This window comes from Phaenicophaeus curvirostris, chromosome 15 (genome assembly GCF_032191515.1).
Source record: "Phaenicophaeus curvirostris isolate KB17595 chromosome 15, BPBGC_Pcur_1.0, whole genome shotgun sequence".
NCBI classification, from domain to species: Eukaryota; Metazoa; Chordata; class Aves; order Cuculiformes; family Cuculidae; genus Phaenicophaeus; species Phaenicophaeus curvirostris.
Window position 1 is genome coordinate 4,227,418 of NC_091406.1, and position 23,409 is coordinate 4,250,826.

Consider the following 23,409-nt stretch of genomic DNA (forward strand, 5'->3'; position numbering starts at 1 on the left):
CACTGCGGTCATTCCTACTTAGCACCTCATCCATAGTTAATTTCTTGAGCTCCTATGTTTTATCCGAGTATAAATTTTTCATTTGCAACAACATTTTAGCTTAGCAAAGGAAGAGCTTAGAAGTCTGAGGTTTTTTTTAATTAGTTCCTTTTTAGTTCAGAAATTTTTGCTTCATTTTGAGCCAGCTGCCTGTATAAATGAGGTTCATAGTCTTTTCAGAAACTCATATTCTGGTTTTTGATAAAACACAATGAGAGCTATTCATTTCATAACAAGTTTCACCCAGCCCTTGACAGCACACCAGCAACATGCTGAAATGTAAACCCTGCCCTCTTCCAAAGAGAAGAGAAGAGAACTGAGCTCTTTCACTGGCATCTTAGGATCATGATGAGATAGATTGCCTGTAGACTGTTGGTCAGAAAGCACAAGCTGAAGTTTCAGTATTCCTGATATCCAGTGGTCTGATTGTTCCAGGTCATCTGCTTATAGGGCTCTCTGCTAGATTCTAAAAGGTAGGAAAGAAATTAGGATCATTAGAGTGTGAATCCAAAACACAGTTGTTGATACTAGGTAGGTGTAGGTGACACTACATTTTGTATCCTAAACAGTATACAGACTGAAAATAATAGATTGTAAACAAGAAAAATGTGCCAATGATTGTTCAGTTGATCTGGAAGGATTTTATGAAGAAGATGTAGGGCATAGCCAAATTAATGGTATTTTCCTCTTGGATATAGTAGAAAACAGAAAGATAATGTGCTATGGCTTGCATCTAGGAAAGGGAAGATATAGTTAAAGAGTAAGTACAGATAATAAATGAGGTGATAGGGAAATCATGACTTAAAAACAGAGAAGCTGACATGAGAAGAAATGCTGAGTGCTTGGTTTTAACATAGCAATCTTCTCATGTGGACAAGATGTTCCCAAGAAGAAGTCACAATAATAGCACAAATAGATAGGCAGATAAACCAGAGAGAATACCTATAAAGTTTCTCTGACTTGCAAAGATTCAAGTGTAGAAAGATAAGAAGACTTGACTATTACAGGTAAAGCACCAAAATAACAGTGAAAGCCCATCTAGAGAGAACATAATACTTAATGTGATGCTTCCTAGCAGAAATGGAAAGAATAGTTAAGAGTAGATGAAGAAATAACTGTTTCTCCAAGGGATCTCATTTTTGAGGTTGAATGAAGCAGAAGAAAGTTTCAGAGGTAGGAGGGAAAAGTGAGACGAAAAAGAGATTACCTGGGAGGACACCAGAGCAGAGCAGTCAGACTGAAGGACTGGAATCAAAATGGTTAAATACAACAGTGAGGAAGAAAGGTCACTGCAATTTTTTAACAATTTTATTAAATTCTTCTTGAACAATCCAACCAGGTCTTGAGAAAATAGGGCTGGAGGAGAGAGCCAGAGATGCCAGTCAGGCAGGTTTTGAAAGAAGAAAAGTGTTTTATGAAGAAATACAAGAATATTATGGAAAAAAGCGTAGGATGAATTTATAGTGAAATTAGTGCAGTCCCTAGATTTCCTCCACAGCAGCAATGATAGCAGAAAGAATAAGTTACATTGAATCTATAGTGAGCAGGAGGACAGTGGGTAGAAGGGGATTGAAGGAGGAACTGTTGAGAAACATGTCTGGGAGCTCACAAGAATGGAGCTCAGAACACAAAAAAAAACCCCATCACGGTCAAAAGAATGGTCATTTCTTCTAAGATGGTTATTTCAGGATTAGACCAAATGAGTTGATAGAGATGAAGAAATGTTGACCCTTGTTTAGTCCATTAATCCTGCATAAGCTAAGTCACAAATGATGAAGGGGCACAAAACAGACTGATAAGGACACAAATGTATAGTTGATCACACCAATATAAACAAAGGAAATGTATTTTGAAGTGAAATCGAGGTGGGAAGGAGTGATTGAAAGTTAGGTGGTACATATTAAGCCAGAAAACAATATCTGCACTAAACTGATTCCTGTTCAATACTTTAGCAACAAAGTATTGAAATCTATTTTTTTTACCAAAGCTGTAAAAGTCCCAGGTGATGTTAAGCTATCTATCTAAATATGTCACTGGTTGCGTCTCAGTTTTTCATGCGGTAAAATACGCTTTTGAAAAAGCTGCTATAAAATGCTGAAACTTTTAAAAGTGTCAATACATAGCTTCATTGCATTTTAATGGCACCTTGAGCCTCCGTGGGTAGGGAGGCCTATAGATCTCTGTATATGGAGAATGAGGGAAGGATGGGTGGCTTGTAATGCATGATTGCTAGGCTTCAGGACTCAAGGTCACAGCAAAGTGAAATTTTAATAACTAAGTGGAAGTAACTTATGAAATGTATATCTTGCAGTTTCTGCAAGTGTGTCGATTGCAGTCATCTTCAAATCTTACCTTAAGGTGTGTTTCACCACGTGCTGCCTCTAGACTGGATCATGCATGTTCAGTTAGTATCATAAATTAATGTGATTATGTAAATTCTGTCTGTCAGTTTGGGACCTTCCTGAAGCTTTAGTCACCTTTTATTTAGACACAGCCTGATATGAGATGGGTAATGCTCTTGATGGCCTCATTTGAGAAGCTGGGAATGGTAAAGATATTATGAGCTCTACCTCCAGCATCAAATAACCAGAGACCGTACTGAATGTGTTGAGAAATTCAGCAGAATGTTTAGACATTCATAGTACTGAGCACGGTAAATCAGCAGTGCTGAATAAGCAATAGGAGCATTAGCCTATTTAGATGCTAAAAAGGATGGGATTTTAAAATTACCCAGCTCCTTATAATATTTATAACTGGTTTGGTTAGCATGCATTTCACTAACATTCATTTTATTCTGACGTAGGAAACTGCATTCTGATTATTTTTTGAAACCAACCTTGAACAGTGGATTTTGACTACGCTCTGGAGGTGGCTTTGGGGTTGATTTTTTTTTTGCTTTTTAATTGTCTGTTGTATGACAAGCCAATTCTATTCAGAAATCACATATGAATTCTTAGGTAATAGATGCTAATTGTAAAAATCCTCAACAGCTTAATCTGCTATAGCCTTCTTGAGAATTTCATAAGCCTCTCTCATAATAAAATGTGTCAGAAGGGGCAAATATTTTGCTAGCACAGCTTGTAACTGATTGTTTGTGCCATGGTAGCAAGTATTCACACAACAGAAGTACTCTGCAGTCATTTTTAAAAAGCAACATTTGGTTTAGTGCCTTCAGGGCAAGAATTATTACTATATTTTTTTGAATGCATTTACTTCCTCATCCCTACCAGCAATATGTCAATTTTTTGTAAGGATTGTGTGTTATTTGCCTTAGGAAATGCAAAATCAACATAATGAAGCAGAACATAGCTGAGCTGTCTAAGGATGGTTGGTTGTAGCTGGGCAGGGGGGTGTCCTTGATTGTTCTCCTGCAGTTGCAAAGTGACAATAAGATTTCTGAACGTTTATGCTTCAGAAAAAAACTAAACTCACACTTTTTGTACAGTGGGTCTTTCTGGACTGTAGAAGTAAGGAATGTGTTGCGTGTGACTGAACTTTCAGAACTTTTTGGTGCTGTTAAATGTTGCCAAGGAAATCTGCCATGATTTGTAGCCTTATTAAGTAACTTACACCTTTCTGTTTGCACACACTCTATCAGCCACACAGGGTTCAACATGGTAACTAGAAATTTGATCTATAGCAGGGAAGTGGTGGAAAATGACTGGACTGCCAGATATGGTGAAACAATTTTGAAGCTGTCTAATTGCATGAAGTGGGGCAGAGTGAGTGAGGATCAGCTTTCCTTCCCAACAAAATGTGACGGCTCAGATTTATCTCACATGCCATCAGTAATTCAGCTTACTCAGAGATCTTGGCAAGCTCTGCCAGCAGGAGGATGCAGATCCGATCAGTACTATATTTGAATATCGAAACAATCAGATCCTGGACAGTGAACACGTACCTTCATCCTCTTAAAAAGTAGTCTTTTCTAGTAGCAGGGGAAAAACACATAGGCTGTCATTGAAGGAAGGAAAGAAAGCCAATGACAACAAAGTATTAAAAAATATTAAATTTTCTGCAGACTCCACCTTTAAGCGCTCTGTGCCAAGTTACAGCATCTCACACAGCATGCAAAATCCAGGGTTCAGAAGTGGCTGCTGAAGATTACTACAGACTGAGGAGTGGTAGAGAAGATTTCAGATTTAATTATGAACTTCCTGCTATCTCCCCTCCTCCTTTGAAATTCAAGGCATTTCATTTTATTTTTGCATAGTTTGGTGTCTGAGATTCCTTTTTATGTTAGTATAAAAATAACGATGAAAGGAGAAGTAATTCTCTTATGAAAATTCATGAGAACAGGCAGAGTTTAGAAGCTGTGTTATTTATTCAGTAGAGCATAATGACTTTTAAAAACACTAGGATTATATGTTTGTGTGGATTTTTTGGTTTGGTCCCTTTCCTTTGTGTACCTTGCCAGTTTTCTTATCTGTGCAGCTGTGGAGCATGTGTAATAGGTCTAAAAGTTGCAAATCATTAAGAATTTAGATTTAAAACAAAATTGTCTGTAAGCACAGCAGTTTGTTAGCTAAGAATGCAAGGGGACATTTCAGACAACATCTTTATGTATTAAAATGCCTAAAGGCAGAATTCTATGTGCTTCTCTAATGACCTTAATAAAGAATCTTATCACTTTTAGCCCAGGAATAAGAAAGGCAAAGTATTAACATCTCAGAAGGATACTTGTGCTGAGAGATCCTGATGTTGTGCAGAACTAGTTATCTTGGCATTTTAACAGCATCCACATTTAAATGCCTATTATACCTGTTTAGATATGGACGTTGGTGTTCTTTTGAGCAGCCTTTCTCAAGTAGATGCAGTCAGGGAGGTTCTGTGACTCAGTATTGCTGGATCTCAGAAATTACAGATTTTGTGGCCCTCTAGGTCCTTGGAATGCATGTCAATTTTTAAAACCCCTAAGAAAATAAAAAATAAAGATTCCTTCGTCTTGCTGAACCAGTAACCTTGAGCATCCTGGGCCCCAAGACCCTTTATTCTCTTTCAAGAGCTGGTTGCTAGCTGGACCTAGTAGGATCCATGCAAGAATCTTTAGGGCATTTTCCCTGCAAGATGTGCCAGAAACTTTTCTTGCAAAACATATTGCTATACCAAAACTTTCGGCCTTCCCTGTACATAGCTAATAAATTCCTCCTGGGATGTTGTCTCCCCTGTGCTCATTTTTATACTGCCTTGTTACTGTGAGTAAGAAACAGAGGTTTGGCTCTTCCTCTTCCCTTCAAAATACCTACTTTCCATGTCATTGGAATGATGCCTGACAGATAGATACACTTTCACCTCAACAGTCAGGATTTTCCTTTTCACTCTTCCCTGAATTTTTCATCTCCAACTGCGTATCCTCTGAGTGCAGCCTTCTGTCTGTCCTGTGGCTACTGGTTTTGTGTAGCCATGGATGGATTTGATTCCCAATGTAATCTCGTTGGTGGTGGTGTTTGAAAGAACAGCGAGCAAGCACAGGATCCATTTGCTGTGTGAGAAAGTCTCGAACAAGCCTTATTCTGCCAGAAAGGTCCCCAGTCACCACCATGCCCAGTAACAATCTTTGTGCATCTGCCAAAGTACAGCGCGTGAAGGCTTTTTATTTCTTATGGCTCTTTTAAGACAGATCTGTCAGGGAGCAGATATGAAGGCAGCAAGAGAAAGTAATCAACAGCCTTAGTACAATCAGATAGCTGAAATTATTTCTTTGAATAGTGAAATCAAAGAAAGTTGTAGTATCTAAGTCCAATGGGATGATGCTGAAATTCAAGGCAGCTCTGCATGTCATTATTCTTTGTATGTGAAGGTGTAAATTCCAGGTACAAAAATTGCTCTAATCATATGTCTGTTCACATTTTACAGTGTTTGCATTAAATAAGGAGTCTGTGTCTAATTCAAAAGCTTAGTATTAGTTTTTTTCAAAGGTAATGTGTTTAGACTTCACATAGCTTGAATGGTAGTGGCTCAAGGTATATATAACTCTTGAGAAAAATATGAAAGGTTGTAGAAATGAGGCTAAATTCTTAGCTCTAATAAACAGAATAAAAAAAAGAGAGAGAGAGAGAAGAGAGTGTTGCCATTTATACTGGCAAATTTCAGCATTGTCATTCCTTTTCTCAAGAACAAGAAAAACAGCTTATGCAAAGGAAAGATAGAAACAGCCAGGCACTGCTGGGTTTATCTTTAGTGTGATAAGCTTCCTTCAGGGAGACAAGAACAAACTGTGCACAAGGCATAGAGAAGGTTCAGGCAGTACATTTTAAACTCTTTTCACAGTGAATTGTTCCATCTTATGGAAACCATTTCAGTTTGCTCTGTCAGGGCTCCTTCCAGCTTCTTAGGAGGCACAAATAACTTGGTACCTGTTTTGGTCCACTGAACCCTTTGATTTCATTTCAGTTGGACTTGATTGATAAGCAGTGGTAAGTGATATATGGCTTTTTGGCTTAATGTAAGGTTTAGAAAGAAAGAAAGATGGTGAAGTTAATCCTAATCTTGAGGAACATCTCCATGTGAGCCGTAATTGAAGATTAATGCACACAACTCCCAGTCACCTGAAGACATGGTTATATGGAAAATCCTTGCAGTAGCTGAGCCCATATATCTATGCCTAACTGCAGCCTGCATTCCAACCCTGTGCTAACCCTGAGGATGACAAGATTGTTCTTGCTACATGGACGAGATCTCTGGAAAAGACCAGTGGGAAGAGATGGCAGTCAGCCAGTGGCAATGCCATTTAAAATTCAATAGCATCACTTTATCTCCTTGAAATTATGTGGTTTTGTCAAGTTAGTATTTTGTAGCTAAGGCCTGTTTTATTAAAAAATTCCTGTCCAGCTCAATACTATTCAGCTAGGACCTGATAAAAGTGGTTGATTTTAGGTAGCAGAAACACAGTGGTGAGTGTAGCAAGTAATTTGCGATGTGTTGAACCAAATTCTAAGCTTGTGTAACATCACTGAAACAGTGACTTCAGGAACAAGAAGAGACAGTACCAATCTCTCTATTTTGTTTACCTGACACTTTCTGTTAGAAGAAATTGTGGAACTTGTTTGTTGTGTTTGGTTTTTTTTGACCAACTTTCTGCTGTTATTTGCGGCAGACCTTTGAAAATTCATCTAACAAAAACTCTTGGGTAAGGAAGTGTCTTTTTCTTGTCCAATAATATCACTAAATACATTCTAAACTCCTAAGGAAGAACTTCTGCTTCCTGTCTCCTTCCTCCTAAACCTTTGGCAGGACTTTCAAATTAGTACTGCTAACTTGTATGCAAAGGAGCCCGGTTTGTAATTGCACTAAACCCATCAATGCTTTATCTGCTAATTTACTGTATGTACATTTGGGTATAAGTAGTCCCAATGAGGAGTAACACACTCTTAATGCTGCAAATTTTCTTCCGGGTGAAAACTCTGAATTCCAGTGCGTTTTATATATTTACTACTATTAAAGTTCATTTGCAGCTTCAATTGAATTCACACTCAGATGATCAAATGTAACTACATAAGTGCTAAAATTGGTCTTGCTTATATAATATGTTGATATTTTGGCTGTTTCTAGCTGGCAGTGATAAGACAAATATTAATGGAAACAGAAAAGTTGTCATAATTTGCCATTTTAGATTATATTATAATTTCTTTGTTGTTTTGCTGCTATAGTCGTTATCTTCTGCGGTAGAATTATACAGCTGATTAAAATATAATATGCCCATGTTTTCTGATAAGCTGTTGTCTCAAAATTGAGCACTGATGCTCTCGATTTGCGCATTCTGTATAGAATTTACAAGGTGCCGTTTTCTAATTCATTTATTAGGGACCACCCAATTATATCGTACTATATTCACCACAGGTTCACCTAGAGACTTTATCAACAACAGAAATCAGCTGCAGAACAGGGGTTAAGAGATCACTGGTTTATCAGTAAGTAAATTAACTAAAATTATCAGTTAGTTCAGTCAATGGTAAGAAAATGAATGTTGTGCAGTTTTTGAAGTAAAGGGACATGGTTTAGTGCTTGATAGCAGTGGTTGGACTTGATGATCCTGGAGGTCTTTTCTAACCTAGTTATTCTGTGAATGTGGAGGTGAAACTAAGGTTATCCATTTCATATCCACTCTCACTTCCCGTATTGCGGTTGTGATGCTTTTTAGTGATCCCTTCCAGGATTCGCCCTAAAAGAGAATTTTCTTCTGGTTTAAAAATTCTGCTTTAAAATATTCTAAAATTTTTAGGTTTTCCAAGATGAATAAAATGAAATTACTCATAGTTGTAGGACCTATGCAAAATTTAAAATGAAATGTAAAATAAATTGCAAGTGCAAATAAACATCATTTTTGTGCATGCTACTTTATTTTGGCCTCTGGTCATTGCCACATATGCTCTTCTGTGCCATGCTGGAGAGAATTGTTATAGGAAAAGATGCAGGGATGCCTAAAGAGCACAGCCTGTGTCATCCACTCAGAGAGTTGGTCAGGAATTAAGGCTGTGATTTTTTTGGAAAAAAAATGTGACTCAACATGAAATGCTTTGCTTGAGGCATTAAATTTGGTTGAACCAAAGTTGAAACCGCCCTTGCAGGCTGTCTCGCTGCTCAGCCCTTGTGCTCCCAGCCCTGCACCCCTGGCCAGGTGGGAAGCTGCTCAGTGATTTGCATCCCTGGGGCTGCCAGCTGCACTCACTCAAGCCCGTTGGGGCTCGGCTTCTGGCTTCCTGAAGCACACCTGTAAGTCTTAAAATCTTGGGTGGGGCCAGCTTCCCTAGAGCTTGTGGCCTCGCTTTTTCACACCCAGAGCTTTGCATTTGGAATCCCTGTGTTGAAGTGTGAGGGTTTGTGGCTCTGGGGCAGCCAAAGCGACTACATATAGTCCTAGCGCCTGGCTGATGGCATCTGGAAACCTTGCTGTGTTGCTCCTGTGCAAGCAAAGCAGATGTAGGCTCCCTGTATTTTCACAGTATGTGGTAAGTAGGATGTCTGCGTAATGAGTAATGAAGCTGAGTCAGTGTACGTTCTCCCTGTGTTGAAGCGTGAATGTTTTAAACCACTAAAATTTCTTTATGCGTTAAAATGTTAAGAGCTTGAATTCTGTAAAATGGGACTACTCCTTAAATCTTAACGCCCTTCAGTGTGTTGCTTCACCAGTCTGAAAAGCAAAAGCAGGCGGGGTTTGCCTGTAAGTCTTAATACTTCAGCAAGACATTAATGTCTGTTTGCTTCTGGAATATTGAAAGTACTTGGCCCTCTTGTCCTTATAAATGCAGCAGACTTACCCCAGTGGGGAGTTTCTGGTTTGTTCGCTCTGCACAGTTGTTATTTTCTAATGATTTGTAGTAGATCCTTTCAACTCTGGGTCTTAAAGCAGGATTAAAGTTGGTTAAGTTGTCCAGAAATAAAAAAATAAGATGTAATTTGCTTTGGCCTGCCTTGCTTCTGACATATTTATTCTAAAACAAGATGATTAGCATAGGAAAACATGTTCCCAGAGTATGAGAATGTGCACTTCCATTGAGAAGGGATTTGCAGGCTGTCTGCTTATGGCAGCCAATATTCTTGTCTAGGTTTTAATTTGTTTGTTTGGATGTTTGATGTGTTGTTAGGGGTTATAGGATTGAAAAGCTTCCAAAAGCCTTATCCAGCCACTCAAAATAATTCTGGAAAAGTACATATTTACTTTTGGAAAATAGGTCTTTCTAGGAAATAGCTGCTTACCTATATTTTTGTTGGGGGCGTGGAACCTGGGTATCCAGTTAAAACTTTCAGCTATTGCTCACTTGGCCAAGCCGACACAAATTATTTTTGACTTGTTTCAAATGCAGTGACGCTTTGTGCTATTGTTTCTGACAAAACCAGAGCTTGAAAAGAGTAGATGCGCTTTTGAAACCCAAATTGTGTCCTGCAACCAAACTGGCTGCTGTACTGAGCTGCCAATTAAATCCCACCTGCAGAAGCTGGGATTGCTGCAGGTTTCTTGCAGCACTCCCCTGCCTTCTTACACATATTATATGAAGTGCTACTAAAATTGCTAACTTTTTTACTTTTAAAAGAATAAAACGCTTTGAGATGTACTCCACTGTGAATTCATCTTGTTATTAAATAGCACGCGGAGAGAATAAATTTCATCTTAATATCAAAAGCAGATCCTGAGGATAAAAGTGGGGGTGGGGAAGAGAATAACGTTTCTGTGGGTGTCTGTAAGTGAAACACTGCAAATCAAGCTCAGGTGAAACTGTTATAGTTCGTAGCTAAGGGGGAGGCTCTGGTTTTACACACATGGCTTGCAGTTGGCTTCCAGGCAGCTGCAGTGAGAACAGAGCTTGAGCCTAAGGCTGTGCTTGTTCTTTTTAATCTCAGTAAAGTGATGGAAAGGGCCACCAGGCTCAATGAGCTGATGAAATGACTTGACATGGACAATATTAAATTACTTTTTTTTTTTTTTTTCAAATCAGGATGGAAAACATTGTTAGCTCCAGAAGAATCTTATAGTAGAAACTAGCTTTGCAATATGAATTTCGAAGGAATCGAGGCAGGAGTGAGGAAATCAATACCAGGGAATGTAAGGCTGTGCAGAGTGGGACAAGCAACCATGTCCACTGGGGACTTTTAAGATTACAGTGTAAAATACCTGGATGTAGTTTGGTCCATAAATGCCATACAATGTATCTTATTCTTGCCACTCGAGCCTCGAGATCCTGTGGCTTGTTAGGCATCAGTCTAGTCAAGAGCTTCATTCTACATTTAATTTTGATGAGGTGCTCATTAGTTCAAAAGTTCATCTTCATCCTGCATGCTTTGTGGCTAATGACTTTGATGACGATGGCACTAAATTACACACTTAAAATTTAGCATTTCTTAGCTGGTTTTCTATAACTAATCCTAAAATGTTCTTCTTAACAATTTTACGTAGAGACAAGGGTCAGGTTTTTGAGTTGTGGATATCAAAGTCTGCGAAAGGCAAAAAGTCTGCTTTGTGCCATGATCCTTCCTTCTGAAGTCTCCAAAGGAGAAGCACAGCACCTTTCACGTGTCTCCAGTCTCTGCTCATCAGTATCTATATCTGAATATATTTTAGATTCTGAGTTTGTGCATTTCTAGAAGTGCAGGGCTGTAAGTAAAGTGAACAAGGAAGTCTCATCAAGCAAAAAGGCAAAAGAAATGCCTGTAATCCAAACAATACCAGAAAATAAGATAACATCTTGGTAACAAAGCGTTCTTGAGGCAAGGGGGCTGCGGAGAAGTTGGAATTACTCTGGAAAACTTAAATAAATAGTTTGTACAACCCTAGCATGAGAGCCTGTTTACAGAGGTGAATTTAGGGGTTCAGAGCCAAGCAACCCCCATCTGCAGTGTTTAGCATCTGGTATAATAGTAACTCTGCAAGGCAGAATGCATCTGAAAGAGAGGAAGCTGCTGCACGCATGATAAACTTCTTCAAAATAATAAGGGAATTTAGTCTTTAATATTGGGCTTCTATTTTCAAAGTTTATTATATCATGATTGCATTCCTTCTGAGGACACAAGCTTCTTAACAGTACTAGTCATCACTGTGACAAAGGTTAGACTTGAAGAAAACTGGATCTGAGATGAAAGAATAGAATTTTTATTATTTTAGCAGCTGAATGTGTCATTACATCAAAGTCAGTATTGTGTAGCAAATTGCAAGCTGTAGTGAAATTGCTTTAAAATATATCTGTATATATTTTTCTAAAACTGTGATAAAGTCATTCAGCAGCACATTGAAATGTATTTCTAGCTGAACTGTTATATCATTTTTTTATTTTTTATTTTTTTTTACTGTGGTATGAGAACAGATGGCAGTTGTTTTTCTTAAGAGTCTCCAGCAAAGCTGATGCGATGCCTTCCCTTCCATTCCCTTCCCTGTAAATGCGTCCAAGTGAAAGACAAGTACATGTGGCTGATCTTAATCTGCATTGTAACATTGACTTGTGGTTTCTAAAGCAAACTTTTAATCAGCTTACAACAGTAGACTGGTGATAATTATTTAAAGTTGTATCAGTCAAGTAGTTCATTATGACAGGAAAATGAGCTGTTAATCAGAATCAATAGCATGTATGTCGCAATAAGTTTTTGGAGCAGATGTCTTTTCATAGACATTTTTAATGCAATAATTGAGTGGTCCATGGCTCGAGGACAACTGCAGTCACTCCCATGGTACAAACGCTGTTGTTGACTTGGAGATGCTCTCTCTCCCTTTATGGCCTTCCTGAGGGGACTGTGATTAGTCTGAGAATAACAGCTGTTCCATAGCTGGCATGGAAATAGGGTTTGGTGATCTTATACGTGTTTATAAGGCTAATATAAATTGCAATGTTTTTCAAGGGGTTTTGTTTTAAATTGTTCCTACTTCAATAACTTGGCGGTTCAGGGAAGGCCTGGTAAAAAAAATGTTTTGAAGTACAACGTGATGTAACATTACTTGCTTGCTTCACTAGAAACTCTATGGAGTCTCACAAAGTGCTTTATTCTTAAGTGAAGTCATTTGTATTTCTAAATGAAAACAAACCTGCCAGGTGTTGTAAATCTAGGACTATCTACCAATTTATGACCTTTTAGATTGCCTGCTGTAAAATGCCATATTATAGAAGTATTGTTAGGAGCTATATTTAATTTACATGCTTTAAATTAATACTGTGTTGAAAAATATAGCTTTGCCTTAATCAGAGGAGCTTCTGTTTTATACAAGCATGTTAAAAAAACCCAAATCTGGTATCTCTTACTTTCCAGCCTTCGACAAAAGAAAGGAAACTTGGCCCAGAAGCACTGGACTGGCCCAGCTAACATAGTGAAATGCAAACCTTGCCCACTGACCCACGCCAGCGCTGTCTGTGGATCTGATGGGCACACGTATACTACCAAGGTAAGTTCTCCATGTGACCTGAAATCCTGTCAGCAGTGGTCATCCGGGCTGTAGTATCAAGTGAAATAGCTTTCATCAATAGGCAGTATTAAATCAGTCTACTTTTAGTTCTGGAATATCTTTGCGTAAAAAGTGCTGATAGATGTAGATTTTTACATATTTGATAAAAAGCGGCTCAGAATGACAACTCAGCATCATATGACTTTCATGATTCATGTTTCTCTAAACAGCTTGTTCTTGCTAAGGAAGTGGAACTTTTTCAGTATTGATGATGCAACAGAAAAAAAAAATTCCTCTTGTCTGAACAAGCCAATCTGATCAAATGGTTTTGAGAGAGTTCTTGTTTTTAAGATTTGGACTCTAAATGGTAAAATAACTTGGTGGTATCATTGTTCTATGGCAGATTTTTTTTTTCTCCCAGGCTCCGTGGGTAACATATTACAATTAATTTAAACCACAGTTTCAGTAGGCTTGTGTGCCAGATGCAGCATATATGGCACCATTAAAAAAAAAAAATACCCGTAACCCAGTGCACATAAATTCACTCATTGTTACGTTGAGAATATGATCACCTTAGAGCCTGACTCAATAAAAGGAACTGGCTTCATAGCTATTCAGCAGTCCAGATCTCCCATTATCAAATAAAGCCTTACATGTCTCGGATATATAAACAGCACTTCAGGCACTGGAAGTTGTGTTTAGGGAATGCCCTTAAGGTTTTCTTCTCTGCCTGCATGCAAGGTAAGGTTTGACAGCCAGTAAAATACCCTTTAAAATCCAAAAACTACCCCCCAAAGATCCAGGAAAATAAATTGACCGGGGGAAAAGATTCTCTGCTGTGATGTAACCGTGGTGATGCTATTGTAGTTATGTTATCTTCCCAGCTGGGCAGCTTGAATTTTTCATCCGTTAATGGACACAAATATTAAAATGCTGCCATGGCTAATTCATTTAAGCCTCTCTTCTGTTCTGGCTGAAGGATTTACATGGTCAAAGGAGCAAATGAGCAGCTCCTCTCTCATCCTTGCACACATGGGTTGTGGCAAAAGGGCTCCAAGTTGTCTGTTAAAAAAGCCATTCTTTATTGCTGTATAGGAGTATGTAATGCAGTAATTTAGTGTTGGTATTTAGGATTAAAATTGGACATATTTTGAAAACAACTTTTTATATCTGACTTCTTGAGAGTGTGTAAGATAAATAGCTTTCATTGCATATTCTGTAGCACTACTCAGGTAATTTTGTTGTGTCTTAACCTGCATCTCTGTTAGCTCCAAGTCTTTTCTTGACCTTCTATATTTCTTGCCATAAGATCCAAATGGTTTTCATCAGAAATTCTGCCAATGTAATAAATCCACCAAACTATTGTGACTATGATATAAGCCCGACAGCTATAATGAAGCTGTCAAACAGTCCCTGTTGCTGATATGCTTGACTATCAACGACATACCTCCCAGAAGCTGCCTCTATTTGAGTGCTGTTAATTTTTTAAAGGAAACTTTCAGAAGATTTATTCTGAAGCAACTTTGTCTCATCCTCATTTCTTATTTGTTTAACTATCAGTTGCTTCTCCCCTAGCAATTGGAATATTGCAGCATCTTGTTGGTCTTTCGAGTGCAGCTGCTTCTTTTCCACAAACTTTGTTCAGGTTCCCTGCCACTGTCTAGGGAAAGTAGAGTTTAGTTGCTTTCTGAGTACTGTTCTACAGATGCGATTGCTTGTCATGTTGCATATTTGTAGTTACTTTTTCTAAGTTTTTTATTTGAGGGCTCCCCTGATGCTGTGCTCATTGTTCATCCTTCTGTAATGTCCAGTCCTAGTGAAAGGATACAGGTCTGCTCAACCTTTGCACAATATCAAGAAGATGCTTAAAGCAACTTTCTTTGCTGTTGGCACCACATTATAAATCTGTGAGAATATGGCTACAGAAACCCATAGAAACTTCATTGCCTCTCTATGATTTCTTCTTAAAGCTCTGCTTCATTGATAATTTTTCTCCCCAAAAAAGACAAATTCTGGTAAATGAGGTGAAAATACTTAAGGCAGAGCATTAAAACTAAATGGTATGTTTTAATGTCCTAATGAGTAACATTTTTTATGGTCACTAATGATCATGGATTTCTGGTATCTTTCATTAACAGAACACAGCTGCTTCTCTCAAATTCACCACTAGTTTTCACCAGATAGTGTGATCTTTCTTGCTTGCCTTTAAATCACTAAAATCAAAGCTTTTCTTTGGTAGTTTTCTTTCAAATGGAGTGCTGTTGGCAAGTATTGTTTCTGGCACTTCAGTGCTGGCGTGTTCCAGTATTGCCTGTGAAAATGCAAAAAGATGGACATTGAGTGTTGGGCAAATACCACGCTGCTTTGCGTTTGTGTGTATGTATTCAGAGCTGCCTCTGCATCAGCTGCTTTGTGAACTTGTAATGACCTGCTGGGCAAATGAAAGGATTCTTACTAAGCTCGTAAACAAAAGATGGAGAGTAGCCACTACGTTTCAGGGGGAAAGCGTCTTCTGAAATTGCATACTGGCCATCTACTCGTATAGGCAGGCAGACAGTGCATGTAATACATACACATGGGTGTTTTGATCCATCCTGGCTCAGTTTGATTTTTGCCCTTTCCTGCCAGCACAGAAGGGGGGTAGGTAGGAGACAAGGTTTGGGCTCGTAGCTCACGGCCTGGCAGAGCAGCATCAAAGCATTTTGCTAATGGCTGGAGGCTACTATTCAACACCATCAGTAATGTTTGTACCCAGGATAGCTCTTCCCATACTTTGAACTGTTAGCTGAGGGAAAAAAAAGAATGAAAAGGAAATGATACTGAGGAAGTATGACTGATAAAATGCAGATGAAACTTGTCTGTCAATAAATGCATAGTAACTCACATTAAGATGAAATAACCAAGCGCACATATCGCAGGCTCTTATTTAGCCACTTGATCTTAGAATAATTCTGGCTGTTTCTCTGAGGACGTAGTAATGATCACTGCCAGGCGAAAATGCAAATGCAATGTTAAAAAGGGAATTGAGAATAAACATGAAACTTTATTATGTTTCTCTAAATGCCTGGACTTCTCATTGCCTTCAGTTATTATCGCTTCTTATCAAAACTGAGTGGTAGAACTAGGAAGTGCTCTGAGAAGGATGTTAATGGCTGTCAGGTGTGGAATCTGCAAGGAAGCACAGAATTAATTAGAACACTTCAGAGGGACTTAATAGGAAATCATGACTAATACTTGAAAAGAAACTTACCTAGTGAAACAATGTCTAATGAAATTATAAGTCAGTAGTTTCAAAACAAACTGTTTTGTATTTTTTTCAGCTTGAAATAAAAATTGTGAAATCCACTGCAGCACAGTATTGTGCAGGGCAAAGATATAAGTAGGATTTATATAAATCCATGGAGAACAGATCCACTGCAGGCTAGTAAACCTCTAGCACACAGAGTTCCTGAGCCAGTGATTCCCAGAAGCTGGGATGATCAGTATAGTTCAGCAGAACTGATTTGTTCTGTTTCTAATTTGCTCTTTCTTTTAGTCCTTTGTAGCTTTCTTACTTTAAAGGATCCACAGCTTGGCAGGATAATAGGCTGAGGGGTTGCAGGGCTGAACTAATATGGTTCTTGGATTCTTATGCAGAAGTAGAGACATCCGTATCTTTAGATAAGGCTAGCTAATAATGGGGCTATAATAACATAATTCATCAAAGTACAGCTCTCTAAGAAAGGAGCATATTCCTTTTCTCTTTTCAACTTTGTCTTGGGCTGATATTTCTTTTTAAACTGGTCCTGGGTATTTCTTATGTCATTGCTTGGCATTTTTAGTTTCTACCTCTTCAAAGTTTAGTTTCAAACCTTGAACCAAAATTAAGACTGCAGAACTTGATCTGGAATGATGCTCAATAGAGCTTGTGGAATATAGAGGTCTTTGATATGTTCTCTTTTTATGAAAATTTCAAGAAACCTTTAAGGATTCAACTCCAGGAAAGGAACATAAAGTGCATTTTTAATTGTTGTTCTTTTAAGTGATGTCTTGGTTATTGCTGACTGGATAATAAAAATCTTTCTTTCATATAGGCTATAACACAAAATAGCAAAAGCATTATCTTGCTAGTTTGCACTGTTTGATAATCTTCAAACTGTTATGCTCTTTGTTCTAGTGCTTTCTACAGAGATTGCATTTTGAAAGAGAGCATTTTGCTTATGTTAATTATAGTCCTGGTGATTCTGGGAACTGCTGTGCCTGTCCACCTCAAATATAAGGGAACAGGATTCGCTGAAGGCAGCTGTTTGCAGGGCAGCAGAGAAAATGCTGTTGGCCCAGCAGGAATATGAGCGACACGGCATATTCTTGAGGACCCTTACTGCAATGTGGTGTTTTTCCTGGACATACCTAGAGATGCTCAGTAAATGATACTGTGGGTGAAAAAAGAGTGAAACACCACATGAGTGCTAGCTCAGGTTAGCATGTTGGGTTAAGGACAGGTCCGAGCATCCTCAGGAAGTTAGCGTGGCCAGCTTTCCAACTGGATGGCTTTTCATAAAATCAAATTTCCTTTTTTAAGAAGTGAAATTTTCTTTATGAAGAACCATGTTGTAGACCTAGAGCTTTCAAAGCTCTTTAAAGTACTGATGAATTAAGCTTGTGAGGTAAGTAAGCCCTGTAAAGAGTGCTGTATAAAGTAGTTAATGTTTTTGTCAGTAAGACATTAAGAAGAATAGCTCTGTCACTGTCATTTTTACAGGAAGTTTAATTAAGCTAGTTAAAAAAGCAGTTACCTGAACGTGGTGATGACTGCACTTAGCTAATTAGAAAATGAAAATAAGGATGATCTTAAATTACAAAACATACCACCACAATGACTAATGGTACCTTCAAAGACAGAAAGGTACATTGGTATAATTATTATGCTTCTAATTAGGTACATTGTTGCTCTGCAAATCTTAATTAAATCATTGTAGACTAATTAAGTCCATGACCATGTCTCTTTTTGTTTGAAAACAGAAAAATCGTATCCTGTTGTCGTAACATTAGGTAAGAAATTTGATATTAAGGGATATAAGAGAGAAATAATTTTCCAACAATCTTGAAACAGGAGAAAATCATGACCAAAAATAATGAGGCACTATTAGTTAAATGTGTGCAATGTGAGGGCTGCTCTGTTTAATTAGGAATCTGTATTCAGAAGCACAATTAACTAATATTTGTTAAAGTGTCCAAGTGTTGCGGGTTTAGTGGAAGATGCTTTGGTTTTTCATAATCCAACTGTTGGCTGGGTTACCTGCTCTCTAGGTGTGGGGTGCAGTTATCCAGCTGTGGGTTTGCACAGCTTTCCCTGGCCAAAGTTGTCCAATAGATGACTCAGCTTTTCCTGATGGAAAACAGGGTACTCAGCAGAGGCTTAGTAAGTGTTAAGACCTGTGTTGTCCTCGGTTAGATGAAGAGTGGCATTAAATTCTTTGTTAAATGTTCAGCTTTGGTTTGCTTTTTGTAAGGGAAAAATGGTGGGATAGAGAGGATGAAGAAATCCACGGAAAGGAAGTCAAGTCATCCTCATGCTTTTGCTTCCCATGCAAAATTTAAAGATTGGTGGGAGATACAAGAATAAACTGTTCTTTCCTCTCCCCCTCCTCTTTTTCTTTATCTTCTCATCTTTAATCTATAAACTCAGTTCTTTGCTCTGTTGTGGCTTGAACCTGTACGTGGTAGATCTGGCACATCACCCAGTTCTTCCACTGACCTATGTTGAGATGCTGGGCAATTTGTGTTTTTCTCATTTCTAATTTGGAAAGATCAGGACTCCCCCTTAATAAAATACTGGGAGAGCTACTTTGAAGTCATGATGAAAAGAGATGCCATGATTTAGTGGTTGCAGGGGTGTGATGTTGTTTGTACTGAATCAAACGTTTCTGTATAAGACATGACAGCACCGTTGCCAAGTTTCCTGCAGTTTTCTGATCAAGCTGGTCAAGATTTGTAATGGAGTATTCAAATATCTTTTTGTGGAAACTGATAGGTTTTCGTGGGAGGTGACTGTTCTGATGGATTTTTTTTTTTTTTACAGGAAATATATTTTACAGTGTCATTACAACTACCTTATTGTAGCAGTAGGAATTCAACATTCACCGATTCCTGTTTCGTTATTTGATGAGTTTTGTTGCAGGGGGTTCCTAGCTGTAGCAATACATCTGGCGTGAACCTTTCAACATTACTGACTTTATTGTCACAAATAACAAATGGGAAACCCCAGAGGACTGTGGGTGAACTAGAATGTGCCTGATGCTGAGTACCTTTGTAGATTGCTTGTTTGACTTGGTCACATCTGACCACTGTATTCCCAGCAATGCAGATGTTCCCTCAGCCTGTAGCCTGGGCCAGTGAGACTTGAATCTTGTAATCCGAAAGCTATATGAAGCGGTTCTTGCGTAATGAAGTCCTAAATAATAAACCTAGGCAAAACACCTAGAGCTCTGTATCATGCCTCCTGCAGTTGAACAGTTTATTTGGCTCGAAGCATGAGGTGAGCTATGATATTTGATGAAATGTTGTTTATCCTAAAAGCATCCTGTTGTTTATATGGTTCTTTTCTCCACATGGTCTCAAGGAATGAGCAGAGAATCGGGAATAAGGTAGATCTTTTTTCCTGTAAACCTTATAATCCGTGCCAATATCTTAAGGTAGTTGATGTCTAAAGGGTATTTTTGCATATGCTCAAAGAACAATGTTTATTTTTGGATCAATTAATATACTTGGAGAATGGCTTTCTGTCTCCTGCGTTCTTACCAGTGCTACCTCTCAAGGGTGTTTTAGCCTCAAATAAACAATCCAGAACAAAGAGATCTGTGCTTTTCCCTGCTTGGAGCAAACCTCGTTAAACTCTCTGGGAGCTGGGAAGTGTAACTTTTGAACTCTTCAAGTAACCGTGCAATTCAGCAAATTCCTGAGCTTCCTGTCAAATCCTATTTAGTTTTATGCTGAAGAGCTTCTGCTTTTTGGTGTTGTCAGATAGTAAATTCAAAATCTTAAACAATCCTCTGCCAATTTTATGTCCTAACTGAGGAAAAACCAGGCCTGCATTACACTGATCTGTGCATTGTGGCTGCTTCTATGAGAGCTTCCCAGCTAAAACCCATGAATATATATATAGTTGCAAGATTTTTCACCTAGCATATGAATTGTGAGAACAGCTAAAATAGAGGTTTCTGCAGTGAATCAACAGATAGAGGAAAAACTGAAGAGCTCTGGGCAGTTTTTATATGGCAACGGCTGCTTTGTCATTTTGCCAGGTTTAAGATTCTATGAATTAATGAGAAGATGCCCAAGACACGATGTTCTTTCAGAGACTGCTTGTTGCTATCCTTTTAGTCTTCTTCCTTTTAGCCTTTGTTAACACGGTTCTGCAAACACAGATTGACAAACACACGAAAAGACAAATATTTCTAATCCCATGGGGACTCTTATAAAGAGGATATTGATTGTTTTGGGGGAAAACAGGTTAATTAAAACTCTGTTGAAGGCACTGCTTAGTGTTGGAAAGAGAAGCGGGTTCCTCTGATTCTGCTGGAGGGTGGCGATCTTTCATACATAAAAGCAAAGCAGAGCTATCAAAGGTGTTCTGGGGACTGAGTTCGATGGCCTGCAACCTCATTTTATTCTTCCTTGGTATAATCTCTTTTAAGAGAGATTAATTAAAAGTCCTACTGCTTTGATTTCTGCTGGGACCACTGAGAAAAAGGCTCTGGAAGAAAGCAAAATTTATCCAAAGTTGTACCTTCAGGTTTTAACAACAATGTGTGAAGCAAGCTGTTTTAATTGGGGTATGGCATTGTTTATCTCCTTTCTATAACCTTGCCTAGCAGGGAAGGGATATTTTTAGTTTGTTTCTCCATGTTCTAAAGTTGCTCAGTCCAAAGCAATTTGGCTCAGCACAGGGTAGGTTCTTAGCGAATAACACATTTTGTCAGTTTCTACATCCTTTTTTTTTTTCTTTAACTCCTGATCTATTATTTGATCATAATTAAGGCTTGTCAAAGTTGGATTTTTTTAATTGCCAAGTTAAGCCCACAGACTATGTGGGAAATTGCAAAAGGATATCTGTATTAGGCGTGTTGCTGCAAGTGGCAATTTGTTCTCTATATAATTTTGATAACTTGGGTATATGGGAAACATTGCTCTAAACTCCCTAAAAAAAACAACCCTTCTCAATATGTAGCTGCAGTCGTGATGTACAAATACCATGCTGGGAAATGTGGTATAAAAACCTATGCAGGATAAAGTAACCTTCAGCTTTCCAACAAACACACACCATCACTGAGTGACAGGAAGAGATGAAGTTTCAGGCAGCGTGAGATTCCTTCTCTCACATCCAACTCCCTTGAATTTTTTACAAGCCAATTTTCCCAAATGGCTACGAGAAGACTCATTCAGTCCTGTGAAGCAACTGAAAGAGCTCATCTTTTTGGTGCTGTAGAAGCAGCGTGTTTTGTGGTGGTTCTATTGAGTTTCACCAGAGCTCCCACAGAGTAACGAACTTCAAGTCAAACACAAGTAGTGCCCAGCTGCGAGGGCTTTGCAATAAAACAAAAACCAATATTCATTAATTGACTAGAGTTCAGTTAATGGGATTCACTTAAATATATATTCCTCAAGTTGGATAGATTCATTTCGTGTGTACGCACTAAGAGTCTCTAGAAGTTTTGGTAGTTAGACCTGCCCTACAATAGTGCAGCTCCTTGTGTTTGCATGTCACTTGTTGCTAGATTACCCCAAAATAAAAACTAAGAAAGGGGGTGGAAGATGCACGGGGTGGGTGAAGAGTCGTACATGTATAAAAGACACTTTGCCAAGGTATTTTTGTTGTTGCTGGCCATGCCGGGGGTGTGGAACTGGATGAACTTAAAGGTCCCTTCCAACCCAAACCATTCTGTGATTCCATGATCCTGTTGACAAATAACAGTGGATATTTGGGGATTTCATCAAGGGCATTTGTAGCATGCTAAAATGATTTTAACTTAGATTGACATTTTATACTGATTTTGGTGCTTTGTGGGGTAGGGGATGATGGTTTTTAAAGAGAGGGGCTAATTATTTTTGCATAGCAAAGGCCACTGCTGCAGAAGGACAACTCGTTGCAGGAAGGTTGTGCTCCCTGTGCCTTTGTGATTTGCCCACTTATGCTTTTCTTGGAGGAATGAAACAATGTTTAGAATGTCGTTGATTTTTCTCCTTCCCATTTACAGCTTCTACAGTGTTGAAGAAGGCAGTGTTTTTATTTAGACATCCAGGTTACTGCTGCCAATAATTACAAGTCTGAATTTGTAACATTCCCACTGTTGGCTGCTTAGTATTCCAAACACTCAGAAAAACAATCTTTTTCTAGGGAGCATTTTTAAATATAAATATTGAAATCTTACTGAATTAAAATGTGACTACATGTCATAAACAACTTTAAAAATGAAGTTATGTACCCATCTTTAGGCTGGAATATGTAGCCTATTAGCCATGTTTTCCACAGTAAATGAGCATCTTGGTTAGTTTTCTAGATCACTCTAAAAGGGTATTTTTTCCTGGTATCTGTTGTTCTGTGGCTCAGGTTTTTTTTAATTTATATTTTTAATTAATTTTAAGAAAAAAATTCTCATTACCACACTATGTTAGATTTATAAAAAGTCCTTGTTGATGAAACACATCACCAGTGATGACTTGCTTGGGAACGTTACCTCAAAGGAGAGACATTAAGTTCTGCTAGAAGAAAAGCATAATTTGAGGCGGTTTCCTTTCACATACATGGAAGAAGCCAGGGCTGAGTGACAGGAGACAATGTACTTATTAATAACCTTCTATATTAAAATTGGAGCAGGTGCACAGGCAGAAAGAAGCAGCAGTGAGTAGACTGTGCCTTGTGTACTTTGAATTACTGTGTCAGTAGTGATGGATGGGGCAAACAATAAAATTTGACCTGTCGCACTATGCTTATAAGGCTGTAAGCCTTAAGGCATTTGTAATTGGCTTCACCCAGCAATGTTAATGAAGGTGGATTGGAAAATTAGATTATTTGAAAGATACAGACTGTTTTACATTTTTAGTATTCACAAGAAAAGGCTAGAAACTCAAAGGGACTGAAGCCGTAAGGCTTGTTCTTTCTGAATTGTCTCTTGTCCCTTAATAACAGAGCAGGCAAAGGAATAGTTTTTAGATAACAGGTTCGTACTGTGTAGAATATGAGTTATTTAAAATTATTCTGTGGGGCATAGTTTTTAAACAGTGTGTGGGATGTGCAATGCACATAGTTTCCATTAACAATAATGGGATTTATGTGTGTATCTTCTTTATATTATGCATCATGTCCAAATGTGCCCCCGTAGTATAATTGGGCTAGAAAATGCATCTTGGGGTTGACATTACTCAATGAGTTGTCAGCATAGCATGAAGTGCACAAATGAACATATTTCTCACATTTAAAAAAATCTGTGCAGTGGAGATGCAGAACTAAATTGGATTTTGAATAGTCA

The 23,409-nt window shown here is 38.3% G+C and overlaps 1 protein-coding gene across 1 annotated transcript in view; it reads left to right on the plus strand.

Annotated features, from left to right (window-relative positions):
- SPOCK1 (SPARC (osteonectin), cwcv and kazal like domains proteoglycan 1) overlaps window positions 1-23,409 on the plus strand; it is a 275,524-nt gene that overhangs the window by 177,389 nt on the left and 74,726 nt on the right. The window contains exon 4 of the mRNA XM_069869211.1: window positions 12,769-12,901. Within this exon, the coding sequence (XP_069725312.1) occupies window positions 12,769-12,901 (133 nt within the window). The remainder of the gene's footprint in view (window positions 1-12,768; window positions 12,902-23,409) is intronic.